This window comes from Netta rufina (genome assembly GCF_964035555.1).
Source record: "Netta rufina genome assembly, chromosome: 5".
NCBI classification, from domain to species: Eukaryota; Metazoa; Chordata; class Aves; order Anseriformes; family Anatidae; genus Netta; species Netta rufina.
Genome location: NC_140128.1, coordinates 33,564,845 through 33,582,614, shown reverse-complemented (window position 1 = coordinate 33,582,614; position 17,770 = coordinate 33,564,845). Strand labels below are relative to the sequence as shown.

Below are 17,770 nucleotides of genomic sequence, written 5' to 3'. Positions count from 1 at the left end.
TAACCTTATTTGCAGGAGATACTCAGGATCTTGAAAGATCAGGCAGAGAAAAACAAAAGTTTTACAATCAGGTGTTTTGCTGCTCCTCTGTTGTAAAGATAGTAGTAATTTACTGTCATAGTGCTCCCAACACTGTGCCTCTTACTCATCAGTAACGGTGCCGGAAAGTGGCTGACATGTTCTTAGAATCGCTACCAAACAGAACGTGTCCCCCCACCTTTTTTCCTCCTTATGCACCCTTTGTGGAAATGCACTGCGTGCTTTGTCTTGTGCTTTGCAGCTCCTGGGAGAACACCCTTCCCAGGATATGTCATCTGTTTTAGTCTATATCTGCAGACAGTCCCATGAATTGCAACGTTTCAGGATCTGTTTCTTTCTGTCCAATTATGATGTCCTCCATGGACCCTCTCTAGAGGGTCTGGGGTCGGAGTTGACCAACCTTCAGAGCCAAATAACTGTGTTTTCTTGTTACCTCCTCCGAGCTCCTGATGTGATGTTTGTGCTACTCCTGCCCTCCTGCTGTTTCCTCTGTGGTAACCTCCTGTGGTCTTACACAACTGATAGCAAGTGCACGGAGATACCCAGTGTTTGAAGTACCAAGGAATTACTATTTTTTTGTTACATGAATGGTGTCGCATCAAAATCCAGTTTAAAGATATTAGCAGGTGCCAGTTAAGCAGTTATTTCACGTTGGAATTAAGCGTCTAACTTCTGCAATAGAAATTGATTTAGTGCTTGATGGGATCACATGAAACACTATAAAATGCTGAAAATATGGAACAATTGGCTTGGTCTGGCATAATTTGATTCTTTTGCACTTGCATGGCTTACTGGTGCTGGCTCTGATAATTAAATGGCTTTTCAAAATGGTCATTGTTGACCTAATTCTGTTGGCAGCATAGTCAGTGGGAGTTTTAATGTTGACTACAATGGGAACAGTTAGACCAACAGATTGCATTAGAAATCCCATGCTGTGTGTTTAATTTCACTTCCTAATACAACAATCTCTAAATATTAAAGACTACTCTTGCCAAGATAGAGAAGCAGAACATAGCTGTGTTTTTTCCTTTTCTGACTATCTTGGCTATCTTCTGTATCCACTCAGTTATTAATGTGGTAGCCAAGTTACCAGCTGAAAGAAGAGAAAAGCTACCTTTTTCTCCAAATTCTAGAATGCCAAGCTTTGCATCTCTGACTCTGTTTTTACGACCATCATTTTCACTTGATTGTATCTACGTTGGTCAAGTCTTTTTTTTTTTTTCTCAGAAAGCAAACTAAACAGTAGCAGAAAAATACCAAGAAGTTATGCAGTTCAAGATGAACATTCATCCTTCTTGTGTCCTACTACAGCTCCACAAACCTCCTTGAATGTATGGGAATGTTTCTTCCTTTTCCTGCTCCATTCTGTGTTTGTGTTAATGCTGTTTTTCTCCTTCCAACTCTTACTCTCTGTATTGCTGTTTTGATTTGTCCCACGCTGGTATCTAAGCAAGTTATGAATAACCTGAATTTGGGCCAGACCTTTAAAGTTAATTTGACCAGTTGTTGGTTCTTGCAGTTTTCCTCTGGAGATAAATTAGTCTGTTTGCTAGTTGTAGTAAGAAGTCTCCCTTGTAGCCTTATGTACTTTTAACTTCTGATTCTTTCCCTGCACCTTGCTCAATGGATTGCTTAGGTCCTTCATTGTTTTTCACTGAACTTTCCCTGTGCCATTCACTTTTGCTGGTGCACTTATAACAAAGGATATTCCAAGAGATTTTTTAGCCTTGTTATAGCACTCACTGTGTCACGTTTGTTTCACTTGTGCAAGGAAGCTGTTGGGTTGCTTTACAGAAGAAGCTTCTGTACACACCTGCTGAGGGATCTGCATTTTCAGGTTATGTTAATTCAACTATCCACTGCAAATCATTAGCTAAATGAGTCTGCAGGTAGTTGACACTAGATAAAAAGTAGAGTGTTTGATCTTCACTAGTACCTCAGAGAACTTTGTCGGAAGCTTTTTGTTTCTTGCAGGAGTGCTTCACTCTGGCACTGCAGTCGTGCTAACATCTGCTCTGCTCCCTCTGTCAGCAGGCTGTACGTGGTACAGAAATAACACAAAGTGCCACCCATCTCCACTGGTCTGTAGGGTTTTTTATTTTCCTTTTTAGAAGGTGCAGAAATAATCTTCAGCTGGTACCAGGGTATTATCAGCTCTTCCAGCTTTTCAGCAGTAGATGCTTAAAAACAATCTTACATGGCATTGGGCATAGGAGTTTAGATATAAATGACTGTAGATCAGTGATTCAGAGTAATGTTTGGTAATATACCTCTTTCACGCAGACATTTAAGGGAGCGAATCTTACGTTTCCATTATGGAATGTAGAAATTTTAGTATTCTCACAGGTTAGTCACCGTTCCAAATGCTGTTGTTTGAATTATAGGGTGTAGTGGTAGTTGGGGGGTGACTTTTACTATTATTTGTTTATTAAGGGGATGTTACAAAGACATTACTATCTCTTGAGTTGCTAGGGTCTCTATGCCATGGTGAAAACTGAAGCAAGTCTAGTCTGTATTTTTTTTTCCTCCTTCAGGCTTTTTGTACTGGGAGGGTGTATGAATGGTGAAAGGGACAGTAAAGGAGTTCTCCCCTCAGAAAGTCTAGTTCATTAGACTGTGTATGTCCTAAAATATCTTTTATGGATGCTAAGAGCTTTGGCTAGTGGCATTTTAAAAAACTCAAATCACTTGCTTAAGGTCTCTTGCTTTGTGCTGGAGGAGAGTTTGCACCTTGCCTTTTTTGTCTGTCTGCTAGAGCTGATTCCTCATTCCTTTTGAAAACTGCTGTAGAGATTTTCTTTAAATGGGTAATTCTGCAGGGTGTAGTCTTATTTTTGTTCTTACTGTTGTTATTTATCACTTTCAAAAGCATCTTCTAATTCTAATAAATGTCCAAAGCAAATGTAAACCTTGAAAACCATTTTGTTTCTGTTCTCCCAGGCTTGTATATCAACGTATCAGCATAGTTTAAAAAACTGCTATGTGAACTCATAAAAAATACAGATATATATATTTCTTGTCCGACTTTCACTAGCTCTTAATGTGTGTGGTGGGATCTGGAACATGACACTTCTTTTCCCCTTTAGCCTTTTCTCTTTTATCAGGAAAAGTTGATATGTCAGCACTTGACTTCTCAGTATTTTTCCTGTTACTGATCTGTTCCCTAATAGAGTGGAGGACTCTGATAAAAGAACAGCAGCAGCCTTTACTTTGCTAATTTCAGGAAGCCTGTTGGCTTCACAGAAACCTCAGGGAAAGGTGCAGCTTTGGCTGTGAACTGCAAATGCTGTGTCTGCAGTGGGAGGAGAAATGGGAGCTTTTAGCTTTGATTCAGGTTAGGTTTTGGTGAAATAGCTTGAAATGCTAATGAACTTTGCAGAACAGCCTCTGCTCTTGTGTTCCTGGTTCCTGAAGCGTGTGGGAAACAAGCATGCAATGGAGTTTCTTCTCAGCGCACGTTTTTTGCTCTCAGACTCGAAGAGGAAGGGGGGGGGGGGGGGAGACACACCACCACCACAAAAAAAGGCAGCAAAACAAACAAACAACAACAACAAAAAAAAACAACTGACGACATGCACAGCTTGCTGGAGTCAATTAGGAATGTGCTGCTGATGTGTTGCGTAACAAATACTTAGTTTTCTAATGATTCTAAAGCTCTGCAAATAATATTCTCCCCACAGCTGCCTGGGAAAGAGGCAAGTAGAGCTGCAGTCAGATAGAGATCTAGAATGCAGGGACAACAGACTTGCTGTTTGTGCAAGGTCACACAAATTTCTGGATGGGGTAAATCTTTGCAGAGGTCTGTTTCAGAGCTGGAGATAGTGATGTAGTTTCATTATTTTCCTTGCAGTTTTAGGACTGTATAATTACAGATCCTCTGTGACCTATGAATGTGGTATCATGAATTTTGCTTCTTGGAGGTTTTTCAGTCTGGTCTCCTGCTTGATGTTGGGTTGCTATTGCCAAAATCAGATTGTCAATTGTGGCTTTGTCTAGCTCTGGCTTGAGACTTCCAAGGTTGGCAATTCCACAGGTGCTCTCGGTGACCTATTCAGTGGTGCAGTGTCCTGGGGAAGAAGGCTTTCCTGTGCCTACTTTAGGAAAACAGATTCTAGACCCTTTCACATCCCCCAAGGCACAGCTCTTTATTGTGAAACGGGATGAGAGGTTTTTGAGAAGTTAAGTTTTTTGTCTGATACCATCACCTAACATTTGTGATTTCACTGGAAAAGCTTGTGAAAGGTGAGATGTATCGTAGCCTGTAATGGCACGTAACCAGGACCTTGAAGGAGGGAGTTCAAAAGGATAGTTTGCAGATGATGATCCTTTGACAGCAATCCTAGAAATGAACAAATGAAACTTAGCAGATCTCTTTGACTAGCAGAAAGTTTTCATCAGGACTATGGCATGCATGCTTTTTCTCTCACAGTCCAAATTGTAAGGTTTCTGGTCTATTTGCTTGGGTACCGACACTAATTTATTGACTGATTTTGTTGATACTTTTGAGGCACCCTCAAACAACGAGGTAAGTGGATGTTAGGCTACCTGCATGCAAACCTATCAGAAGTTTTTGGTAGAGTAAGTCGCGTGAATTTGGAACTAAAGCATATGACTTCTGCAAGAGAAGCATTAAAACTCAGTCAAGAGGAGTAGTTGACATGACCTGTGTGGGGTTTTTTGGTTGGTTTGTTTTCTGGATAAGGTTCCATTGCATAGTATTTTTAATGTGCAATATTTTTTGTTTTTCTTTTGTTGAAGGGACAATGGAGACCGATCTCGGCACCGAGCTCCCCGTAATGCCCGCATGTCTGCACCGTCTCTGGGGCGCTTTGTCCCAAGGTAAGGTTTGTACACACAGCTGTATAAGGGTGTGAAAATCTTTGAGGTACCAGTTGCAGTACAGCTCTGTGGTACTTTCAGATGGATTTCCTTTCTTGCACGAGGCTGCTGTTTTCTTGGTTTGCAATATCTGGAACCCCAGAGGTGGCATGTTAGCGTGACCAGCTCGCCCTGTGACATTTTGAAGCACAGCATGGTCTTAGTGCTTCTTACGTGCATGATGGAGCTAGAGGTTGAGGGCAGAGTAGGAGAAAAGAACCTGATGGGAGATTCTCAGTGAGACCTGCTGGTTTGAGATTAGAAAGCTGTTGTAGGAGGTAAAGGATTTGTTTAATGGTGACTTCACAGCCACATTGATCAGAGGAGGATCTAACCTGTAATTTGCCACTCATTTGAAGCCATGAAGTGGCTGGCTAAGCAAAAGAGCCCGGTCTTCTGCTATAGTCGGCTGGAATTTAGTCAGGTTTCCTCAAAGTAATTGTAGTTGCTGTCCAGGGCTTGTAGCGTACTGGGATGTTTTTTCCCCATGTAAATTTACTCTTTCTTTTGCAGACGCTTCTTGTTGCCAGAGTACTTGCCTTATGCTGGGATTTTCCACGAAAGGGGACAGCCTGGTTTGGCCACCCATTCCTCTGTCAACAGGGTTTTGGCAGGTAATGAGATTTCCTTGTTTGCAGTTGTTGTGTATATTAGCGGTGTTTTTCTTGTGAATCTGTGCAGAAGAGAACTGATTGGGACAAGACTAATTCCAGCTTTGGAGATGCTTTTTAAGTCTCTGAAACAAAAGAAAGGCCTGTTAGGGTGATGTGGTAAGCTGTCATTCAAGTGCTTGGCGCTGCAGATTCCATACTTCAAACAAATGTATGGGATTTTCAGCATGAATTGGGGAGGGGTGCTGTTAACAGTTCTCCCTTTGTTTAGCTTCCTCCCCTATTCCTAGATGTCTTTTACTTAACAACCTGACAGGCTAATGATAAGCTTGCTGCAGGTCCTTCTAATTGAATTATAGGGTGCCTTGTTCGTGTTCTGGCTGGCAAGATGCACACAAGGCAACGTGGGATTCAATTAGGATCTTAATAAGTGCGTATTAAAACTAGGCTGCCACCACATACAGTGCACAGGCATTTGGGACCCTTAAAGGGCAGGCGGAGGCGGGAGGGGACATGGAGGAGGGAGCAGGAGCTATGGCACTCTGGCAGTTCATGAATGAAATGGCTTTGGATAACATAGTTCTTGAGGGTGCTTTTTTGGCTGGGTCCGAGATGCTCTCCAGTGCAGGGGGGAGTCATTTTGGTGCTTGGGGGAGAATGAGGAAAGGGGTATGGACAGTTAAGTTGGGATGTGCTGCTTTCCTTTTTGTAAGCAGTTACAGGAACATCAGTTAGAGGACTGCTGTAAGGTCTCTTGAGAGTCTGTGTGACCCTTTTCCTTATCCTAAAGCACGATCAACTATGCCTAAACCATTTTGAACAGGATTTATCTAACCTGCTCTCATCAGCCTCTGCTGGATATTTCCTAAACAATCTGGGGTGGAGCCGTTGTGGTTTTTTTGCATGGCTCATTTAGGATGACGGTTCTCTTGTCTTTTGATTTCTGGCTTTTAAGTGCCAGAAGCATCTCCTGGATTTTTGTGTCTCTGGATGTTTTGTCTGAGTGCATGTATGGTTCATAGACCTTGTTGCAATAATAGCAAAGAAATTAACCAAAGGCTAGGCTCCAAAGCACCTCTGCTTTTTTTTCTTAGGAAGCAGTGGAACTAGCCTGAAGCTTTAGCTGACGCATGTACTTTCCCATGCTTGCTGCCTGTGTGGGCTTTGGTTGTTGGCACGTGGAAACAGCACACTGGCAGATAATTACTTGCTGCCAGGCAACACTGCAGATCTTTTCTGTGGCCCAGCTTTACAGGAGACACCTGCCTTCAACCCTCTTCCAGCCTTCCTCACAGTTTGCCTGTTCCTTAGTGCCTGGGAAACAGCCCGGCTTTTTTTTCTTGCACATTTTAGGGAATTTGAGCCCCAAAATGCACACTTTCTGTTTCTTGTATGTATGCCAAGATTAACAAAAGATGGAAGAAGTTATAGTCATGGGGCTTCCAACCGACATCACCTATCTTTACTGTATGGCACTGTGCTGAACATACTTAAGAAAAGGTTGTTGGCTCCTGATTCTTCACGCTGGAAATGAATGGGATTCCACAGTAAAGACTTTATTGACTTAAATATTAAAAGAATTAATTCTCCTAATGCAGCAGTTCCTTGTCATAATTTTGTTTCAACATTCTGTTTATTGTAGTCTGTTACTTACGCTTTCAGCTTTGAAAATGTTTTGCACTTGCGTTCACGTAATGTGTTACAGAAACCAGGAAAGTTGAAGATGTAAATATTAGGTGGAGGTGTGAAGGATGAGAACTGGAAAATGAGGTAGTGGTGGGATAGAGAATTTCGTGTGTTTGTTAGGTCAGTTGGCAGCATTGGCAGTTTGGATGTTTTGTTTTGGAGCTGTTGAAGGTTGCAGTGCTGATAGTATGCCTTCTTTTCACTTAGCCTCTGCCAAAGCTTCTTTCTTCACTACCATAGTGGAAAAACATCTACTCAAGCTCAAAAGTACTTTAACCCCTGGCCTGGCAGTTATGGGTGAGGTTGCCAGCCTTGGCTGAGGAAAAATCATCTTCCACTTAATACAGGCTAATCTAAGCTTGAGTGCCTTAAATTGTTTCATCCTACTGTATAACTCTGAAGTGACGGCCTGGATATGTTTTAAATGCACAAATGCCAAGTGCATTTCTTATGCAACCTCTACAGGATTAGAGAAAAAGGTGCCAAAAACCATATTCCTAACCTGACAACTTGCTCAAATGGGCAATAGACTTCTGTGGTCACGTATCAGTGAGAGCTGTTATTTGGAGAGAAGTAAGGAATTGATTATACTTCTCCTGTCCCTTGCCCCATTTATTGCTATATGAGGAGAGGAAATAAAAGAAGCAGACAGATCTCAAGGGTTTGTTATTTACTTCGTGGTGTGCTGACTGAATTTCTTAATGTCAAAGCTCTTGCTGTCAAGTTTTGTACATACTCTAGTTTCAGATTTCTGCTTTGTATGAACAACTTTCCATTATTCAAGTATTGTTCTCATGCAACTGTTACAGGCAATATCTCCATGCTGGGTAAGACTGTCTTATGAATAAATTTGTAGAGCAATCTGTTTTAATGAGCCACCAAAAATGAGTTATCTAAGCAGATGGGCTAGTACAACAGCGTAGATTTGGCAGCATGGCTTTGTTAGTACGGCAGGGCTCTGAGATGTCAGGCAGGGCTGAGGTCAGGGTTAGAGATTGCTTTGTACAGGTCAGGGACGTGCACCTATGCCTGCTCCAAAGCACTTCCAGGAGAAGGTAAGGAAAGGTGGCAACAGATGGATAAAGCAGGTGGGAGTTCAGGGCAGAGGAAATGAAGCTATACTAGTCAACACGACAGACAGATAATCTGCGTGCCAGCAGCCTAATTTGCATGTAGCATTGGAACAAAACCGAGTCCCGGTAGCATCCTGCCCATCTCATCTATGGGTGTACTGGTTCGGTGCAGACTGAACAGTCAGCAGACACGGTACGCTGCATCACTGTGCTTTGTGGCACTAGGTAAGACATTGTGCGAATATTTATTACATCAACATTGCTACCTTTAGCATTCAAACTTGTAATCACACCAAAAAGTGTTGGTAGTTTGACAAGTTATATTTTCCTGTAAAGTCTCTCTTGATTGGCAGTAATTACACTGTCCTCCTTTATTAACTGAGTCTCATATCAGCTTTTTCATTATTTTGTCTGGAATCAATGTCAGGATGACAAGACTGACATGTCTCATCCTATTTCAACCTTTTAAAATACTGGTATAACACTAGCATATTTTTCAGTCTTCGGCATTCCCCTTTTATTTCAAGACTCGTCAAAAAAACTGGGAGTTCATTTGGCAGCTCTTCTGAAGCTCTTGGTGGTGTGGGCTGTAAGGTGCCCTCTGGATTGTCCTCTCCTTGTTGAACTGCCGTAAGTGGTGGGGTTATGGCCTCCAAGGAAACATCCATAAAGTGAAAACTAGTCAAATTAAAAAAAATATATATTAAAAGTTGGTGAAAGCAATAAATGCATTTTGGCATTCTCATCCGATAGAATTGGCCAATTGCATGCAGTGGAATTCAGCATCTTGGGACTGTTCGTCTTCTAGTCTAGCCAGCAGAGTAGGTTTTTCTTTTTTCTTTTTCTTTTTTTTTTTTTTCATTATAGGCATGTGTGCTTCCTAGGAGAGAGCAAAGAGCTGTTCTGTGGGATGAGGTTACACCTTTCTTGATGGGATTTAGTACTGCTGCAGAGTTCAGCATTGCAACATGCCTGACTCTGGATCAAGGAAGGCACAGCTCTGTATTGTTTACCACCTCCTACTGCTTTTTTCTTTTCTTGAGGTTGAGTACTTCTGCCCACAATTTTCTTTGCAAATTTCTTTGTCCTAAGTCACACTGTGAGCAGGACACTCACCTCATTATTTGAGGGCCAAGCTGTGCATGGTTTTTGTCTTCTAGTAGTAGACAAATGTAGGTCTTAATACATTATTAAAAATGAGTAAATATAACCCTAAAAACCTTCATTCCCACTAAAGTACTTCTGACCTCTTGTTCACCTGTATGAGCTTTTTCCTTTAGGCTTTGTAGTAATTATCTGACTACTTTAGGATGGACAAAAACTTGCTTGTGGTGGTATAGTAGAACGAAGAACGTTTTGATTTCAGTTCAGTGCAAGCGCAGGGGAGGAAAATCAGTGTTTGCTGAGGAACGTTTGCTGGAAGCCTGAAAAGTTGACACAGATACCAGTTCATGTTCCTGTTACTCAGCAGGAGACCATCATATGTAAGTTTACTGGAAATGCTTCAGTCTCACCTTGCTTTGGTGTAATAGGCATCTTGCGGAGATGTGCATCTCAGCAAGTAAAATATTTTTTTTCTTGTATGGACACAGATTGTCTGTTCTAGCTCTGCCACCAGATTTTATCTGTTCAAATGCAGTCCATCACAGTTGCTCGAAATCTTCTACCTCGTGGAGAGATCCAGACTCAGCATGGCTTAGGGGCTGAATGATGCAACACTGTACATTTAGTTGTATACAGTTGTATAGTGGTTGCTATTTCAGGGCAGTAGATTCAGACTAGAGACAGAATGCTAACATGTTTCAAAAAAAAGCTTGATATTACAGGTTTTTCTACAGCTTATACTTATTCAGCGTATTGCTTGCTACAGGAGGGGTAATATTACAGCTTTGGACATCTCTACTTAAGTTGCAAACAAAGCTATGCAATTCTGATTGTGATGTTTATCTTTTACATTGAAATAGGGCTGAGGCTATAGGTGAAACTAGGACTCAGTCATCTTTAAACTCAGTAACATTGGAACATTGCCTTTGCTTTGGGATGTTGAACTTCCAAGTGTAATGTCCAGGTGATGTTTGATGTTTTCCCAAAATCACATGAGCTATCCCATTATTCTGGAATAATTCCTGAGAGAATTCCAGGCTGTGCATCTTCAAGTGAGGTAGGACCTCAGCTTCTTGTTTCTGTACTTCTGCCAGAAACTACTAACAGTTGCTAGAGCATTTGAAGTTTCATTGAGATAAAAACTAGCTAAGATGGTGGATAAATGTCCTTTGGTGGATAAATGTCCTTCTGTAACAGGAAGACTTATTTGAGAGCTTGATAGTTATCCTAATAAGGATTAGGGTGATGACCTTTCACCAGTCAAATTTATAAACCAGACCCGCTAGCTATGATGCCTCCTGGTGTGTGTTCCAAATCTGTTACCACTGTAGTTGTGTTAAGGGCTCACTTGTTCACGTACAAGTCAATGGCTCTAACCCAAGGCCAGTGAAAATGGGTGTTGATAAGTCCCCAGTATCTATAACTGGGAAGACTACTGGTTGCTGCTGCTACTAGAATTAGCCCAGAATTCACTTCTGCTCTAATGATGAAAGTGGTTGTGATGAGAGGCTGCTTTGGTTGCCTTAGAAACAAAACCAGACAGATTCTGTGGTTCCTCTGGCATCACAGGTGTGAATTTCTCCCATGGTTCAAGTCTCCTTGACCTAATGCTGTTCTGTCGCTTCAAGTGTCATAGTGAGCTGTGAATTCTGCTCTGAGATGCCCTCACCCTTCAAATGTGCTTGCAGCGATGCAGAGCTGTACAAGGTAGGATGGAAATAGAAGACTCAAGAACTCCAAAAGGTCAGCAGGAGTTGATGGGAAAATATATCTCTCCTTTCCTTGTTCCCTTGTTTCTCCTCACTATTAGCAAGTATGTAGTTCGCTTTCTCTGAGAAGGCTTGTGCACATTTTCCACTTTCCGCTCTGTACTGTAGCTAGTTCATGCATCCACAGTTCAGCACTACAGCCTCTCTTCTTTATATTTCTGTGTGAGAGGCTGTACTTCCACAAAAATTACAAGCAATTCTCAAGCCTGTCATGAAGGTGACAAGTATCTATAGCTCTCCAGTCACAAAAGAACTTGAGACATGTTTTAAGCTTATGTTGTTCAGTGACTGCTGACATTGACTAAGGAGAGACCACAGAGAATGAAGTGACTCAGAAGTTTGCATCTTTTCATTTTAAGCAGTATCCAACGGATATACAGTGCATAGAGAGCCAGCCACACAGGTATGTTCGTTGATTGTATTGCCCTACAGATCTGTCTATTGTTAAGACAAAGATGAGAACAAGATTCTAATCCAAATTAATGTAGTTGTCTTAAATGAAGAGGCAGAAAAGCAAACTAACAGGAAAAAGCCAGTGATGGACAGCTATGAGTTAACTGTTTCTTAGTATTAGATCCGTCATTGACTTCTTTACAGATTCTGCAGCAGTGGCTACAAGGCAATACCACATCATGACTGTGGTCAGAAAGTAAGCTTCTTGGTAAATATTCTTCAAATGAAATCCCTCTTGCAGAATGTTGGAATCAATTTGTTTTCACTTAAAAAACAAAACAAAACAAAACAAAAAAACACCTAGAAACCAACTGGTATCAAGTAAGTATTTGTGGCTATGTAGGGGTCGTATAGCTGATCCACAGATGCTGTGTTCTCCCTAGCAGGTCCATCTTTATAGTACACCAGTCATTTCATTTCTCACTGTATTGCAAGACACTCGTGAACTCATTCTTTGTGGCATTGTGCTTTAATTGACAGTCCAGCTGCTCCTTTTCTCATGCAGTAATTTGTGTCATTGGCTCAACGGAGGCTGAAAGGTAGTTGGTATCATTAGCATTTGGGTGACCCCCAGGCCATCTCTCTCTGGAAATACAAGTCCTGTGCAAGGACCCCACAGAAATTCCCAAGCTGGTGGCATTGGTTTTAGTGCAGGTAAATGCTGCTCTGAGCAGAAGGGGATCTAGTTCTGACTAGCTAGACATCTCCTGAAAGGGCACGGTAGATAGTGTTGAAGAAAGCTATTAATATGCATTAATGTGATAAAAAAGGTTGTGTGTTGTTTCCAGTTAGCCTTTCCCTCCCATCCAAAATGTCAAATTCCACAGTGAGAATCTGTGCAGTTACTCATCCTCATTTTGATGTCCACTTCTGCTGTATACTGTCGCATACAAAAAGCATAGGCAGCAAGAAAGTGTCAGGACACTTCATCTGCTGGAATGGAAGAACATTAATCTGGCTGTCTGCTTGTAAGCCCTGCTTGCTCAATGTCTCTGTTTACTTGCTTCTTCCATTTAGCAGCAAAGGTGCTTGTGGGCACGGAGACTTTTGTTGTCAGCTGTGAACAGATCCAGTCTGAAGTTTTTGACTGGGGCATTAAGAACACAGAGTCCTAGAGATTGAAGGGCAGAGGGGAGTGAACTCACATCAGAATAAAAAGGATAATCATTTTAAGAGAGAACCTTTGTAAGATGCCCCTGTTCGATTCCAGAGACCAGAGCACTCTCAAGGCTTGTGTAGAATCTCCAAAACCAGTTTAATTTCTAAATAATCTTGTAGTAATGTATTTATATATCAGTGTCTTTATACAGTAAGAGCTGCCTCTTCTCGCTTGAGAGCTGGAGATGGTCAAAATATTACACAGTAAAGGTGCAACTGAAGAGTCAAAATACTGCTATTAGTGTTTTAAAGCTTGCTCTTGCTCAGTCCTTTTTGTTCTTGTCTTCCCTTTATGCTTTTGTAGCTCAACCCGCAGTTCACCTCAATCTGTTAAGTTTGGGAATGTGTTAATTGAGAGGGAAAATGAGTCAACTGGAAATAAGAATCCACAGCTATGTACACTGTGGGGGGTATTTACACTATAATTTTTTGGGCATCTGACTTGGGAGACTAAGCTTCCTATATAGTTAGAGAGGCTTTTGCTCTGATTCATCATCTGAAAGGAGCTGAACTTAGGTGCTCTGAATCTTACATGGAGCTGCCAGTCTCTCTATCTCCGATTATATAAGGAGCTTGGGAAGAAGAGTACCTTTCTATTGTGGGTACCTTTAGATGCATAAAATTAGGCTGGTTGCATCCTGCCCTTACAGCGGGGTGCAGAGAGAATGATACCTAGAAGAGGAGCAGAAGGGATGAAATGAAAGCAGCAGGGGTGGGATAAGAAACTAATAAAGAAGGAACTTGGAGAGAAGGAAAAGCAGCAGCTGTCTTGCTTATATAGAGCATGTTCCTTTTTTTTTGTACTTTGCTTCCAGAGGTTAAATACTGCTTGGCAGAGCGGTAGTGCCAAGTAATTCAGCCTACAGTGACAAGGAAGGTTGGACTAGATGATCTCCGGAGGTCTTTTCCATCACTGAGCTTCAGGGATTTTCTGATTTGAGAGCTCAAGAGCAGAGAAATTATGCTTAGGTTCACTGTAGGTAAGAATGGAGTTTCGGTAGAAGCAGACAGTGCAGCTGCTTCTAGCTGCATGTGTTGGGATAGTTTGCTGAGCCTGTTGTAAAACCTTGTGGTGACTGTTACTGCAGAAATGGCTCTTTCAAGGTTTGTCTGAGAGAGCAGATGTTACTGGAGAATGCTTTGTTACTGCCTTGCTATAAAAGATCCTCATTTTGTGCCAAGAGTCTCTCCTTTTTGCTTCCTTTTGGTAAGCTGAACTGAAAAGCCCAAAACCTTTTAATCACCTGCTTACATAGTGTACGTGTCCGTAGAAAAAGCGTGGATTAGCTGCTGTATGTTAAAAGCATAATTTATAACTTTATTTGCAAGTGTAGATCAGAATGAGTCCAACTTTTCCAGTCAGAGTGAGTACAGACCACTTGTCTTACAGGATATGCTTGATGAAGCCTTAGGTGTCAGGGGAATTTTGGCTAGGATCTGGAAATGTGACTGGACTGAGATTAGCACTGGTTGGGAAGATCTGCATTTACTCAAGTGTGACAGATGTTGCCTGTGACTGGCTGCGTTTCAGGAGTTGTGGAGATGTTTTTGATATGGTGCCCTTGGTTATACTGCCCCATGAGAGGAGCTTCTGCTGCTGAAAATGTGTATGACTCTGTCCTTCCCCATCCTCCACGTGACAAAATCCTATTAAAGGGTTAAGAGGTCCCAAATGCAGAGCTCTGAAGTACTGATGACACTTGTGCCATGCTGTTAGAAGGATGATTACCATGATCGCTTCCCGGAAGAGATGAGGGATGTGACTGCACAGTGGCTGTTCCCAGCTCCCAGCCCTGGTGGAGGCACAGCTCAAACAGGAGCAGTGTGGTACTCCAACCCCTGAATTAAGCTGAAACAATTTGGAGGTTAAAGGAAACCATTTCTATGGAACAACCCTGGGCCAGAGGCTTCAAAGAAGCCAATTGTTAAGCTCAGCTAGCAGCCTCTAGTTCAGTGGTACTGGTCTATTGCTGTCGGCCTTTCAAAGAACCGGGACTTTAGGGTCTTGCATCAATCCGTTTCTGACTGCAGACACTAAAACATGGAGCATGACAGAGGTAATTTCCATCTGTTTGTTTGGAGGACAGATCTGCCCTGCAGAGGCTTCCTTCCCTGTGATGATCTAAGCGATGGGATGAGTAAATGGGTGAGTGTGAGGTTAGGTGCCTTGAGACAAGTTGTGTATCACATTTGCAGGGTGTGAAGTCTTGTTCTGGGCAAAGTATTAACTCTGAAAACGTTTTTGGGAGGGGGAATTGCATGTGAACCAAGGGAACATGAATTCTTATGATGACATAAATATAGATCTAAGGCCTTACATAAAGCAAGCAATACCAGAGCATGAAACTGTTGTTTCATTTCTATATGGTCTTAGTAATTCTGTTTCAGATGCTTTGCAAATGCACATGCAGCTTTTGTGTCTGCACTTTGGAAGGGCTCAAAGTTGATAGAGGAAGAATCTGCTGATAAAAACTTCAAATATAGAATGACATAAGCTTAATGTACTTCACTAATCAAAGAAGTAGTAGGTAGAAGTTTTTACTTGGTTGGTCTAGATATATCTAAGCGGGGGAAAGATTTCTGAGAGAGCACCCTTTAACAGACAAAAGGAATAAAAAGATGCAGAAGCTTATGGCAGATCTAGACTGGAAACAAATGGCAGATGTTTGGTCATGGTAAAGTTTTGTTTTTTTTTTTTAATTTATTTCTTAAGGTCTTGCTGTATAAAGTTTACCATCTACCTTGCAGTAATTAATTGTTAAAACAAGTAGTTTGGTTGGTTTTTTTTTTCAGTACATGGGGTGTTTAAACTAGCAAAGTAGTTACCTGAGCTCAAGGGGAAGCTTATGAACATAGTACTGGTCCCACAGTTTCTGGTCTGTGCAGGAATATGAACTGGATGTCCTCGGTGGACCCAGTGAAGGAGGTCCTGCTAGCTATTTGCATCATTTCTTAAGCTGTGAGCACTGAGAATGAGAAAGCTTGTGCATAGTATTTACTGATAGAGACTGTCCTTATCTTTCCCGTTTTGGTGGCTGGGAGCTAAAGCTTGCTTTAAGATTCAGAAAGGTGAGATGTGTAGCTTGAGGAGAGATGATGTTCTCAAAAGTGAAGAGTGCAGGCTGATTCCTTTTGTGTGCATTGTTCAAGTGATGAATTTCAAGATACCATTGTATCAGAAGGGGTAAGATTTTACAGAAGTGCTCATCATCTTGTGGGCGGTGAGGGCCCCTTGGGGACATGTCTCTTTGTGGGTGGTAAAACTCATTTAGCTTAAAAAGTATTTTCCCACAGCTCATTGCCTTTTTTTTTTTTTTTTTTTTTTTTTTTTTTAATAAAAAAAAATTAACCCCCACTTGAGAGTGGGGAAGGAAGGCAGAGAACCGGTGCGCTCTGTCATGCCAGAGTGGGGTTGTAGGTCTTCTCAGTAACCTGCTGTATTTGACTTCTATCTGTGAAGAGAATAGTCACAATTTTTGCTTGTTTTACATGGGGGGAAGCAAACCTAGAGCCAGATTTTGCTGCATCCATTATAGACTATCCTCACAGACTTTTATAGCAACCCTTGCATAAAGATGGAGGAAGCTCTTACTATGGCAACATAGTTGTATGTCATATGAGAGGTATGATAAGGATGCTGTGTATTGATCCCTAGCTCCTTTTCCCAGGTAGATTGGATTGTATCATTGAATCTTTCTGCTTGTTTTCCTGGAGTTTTTGGTAACAGAGCAATGCATCAATCTGTTATCGTTTAGGGAATACATATCAAAGATTGTTGCTTGCTATTAGATTCTGCAGTGGTAGTTTTCCTGCAACCATAGTATCACTGCTTTGGCTTACTCTGCCACTCCTCAGCACTGCCTTTAAGTATATACAATTTCAGCTGTATCGAGCTGCTTCAACCCACCTGTTTTTGCAGCAATGGGTGGGAGAGTGTATGTAGCTGTGGCTTATGACCAATTAGATAACTTGGGAGCTGGCAGCAAGCACAGAGCTTGGCGTGGAAGGAGATCTGGTGATGTTTGTAACTGCTCATTTGTTTCCTTAGGCAAATTTGGGGGTGGGAGTGGTAGAAGTCATTCACAGAAGCCACTCAGAAGTCAAAAATGGTACCACCTTTGCTATGTCAGTAAAGATGATGGTTAGAAAACTAGTTCTGAGCTTTGACCAGGAAGCAGTCGCTAAAAACAGTGCAGCTCTAGGAGGATTTGAGAGATGGAAGGTAGGCTGGAGAGGATCTAAACTGGATTTGTCAGGAAAGAAAAATGACTGCTGGTTCACATGGTGCAGTTTGAGAGCTGGGAAGGAGATTGTACAGAAGAACAAGGTCATGGGGAATATATTTCCCCTTTTCACCCTACACGTTCAAACTGTGGTCCAGAGCATCTGAGGAATTCAGAGATGTAAGAACTTAATGCGTGTTTGTGTTGTGAGAGGAAAGAGAGGAGCACACAAAGGTGTGCTGACACGTGACAAGGATTGAAAATTGGCACAAAAGAAATGAGGACAAAATCGTTGGGGCAGGTGGAAAGCTGAGAAGGATTGGCAAGATTCTTCTGTATGTGATGGGAGGAATTGCAAAAGGGGACTGGAAGGATGGAAGAAGTAATGTCATTCTGTAATTTTCTCATAAGCAATTGAGATTCTGCGCAGAGGGAAATGGAAGCTGGAGGAGGGGAGGGATTGAGGAATGAGTCAAAGGTGGTGACAAGGCAGCTGGGATTGCAGGCGTGGGTTTCTGTTAAAATGGAGAAGCACTCTTCCTTCTTCCAAACAATTGTTCGTATTAGCATTCCTGGTGTGGGCACGCATGCACCCATCCATGTGATACGTGTCTCCTCGAGTGCTGCACACAGGTTGTTCAAGTACTCATGACAGAGACCAGCCAAGTCAGACCTGTGTCTTCCCCGGGTTGCCATAGTAGAAGAGAAAAGTGTATTGTGAATGCTGTTAGTCTGGTGGCAGGGTTTTTGTTAGTTATCTTGCAGTACATAGTGAA

General features: G+C 41.9%; 1 protein-coding gene across 2 annotated transcripts in view; it reads left to right on the top strand.

Moving 5' to 3' along the window:
* The window catches only part of AMBRA1 (autophagy and beclin 1 regulator 1), a 128,001-nt gene that overhangs the window by 46,401 nt on the left and 63,830 nt on the right, over positions 1 to 17,770 (top strand). For both annotated transcript variants that reach the window (XM_084287471.1, XM_084287472.1), the window contains exons 10-11: positions 4,798 to 4,878; positions 5,431 to 5,531. In XM_084287471.1, coding sequence (XP_084143597.1) covers positions 4,798 to 4,878; positions 5,431 to 5,531 — 182 coding nt within the window. The remainder of the gene's footprint in view (positions 1 to 4,797; positions 4,879 to 5,430; positions 5,532 to 17,770) is intronic.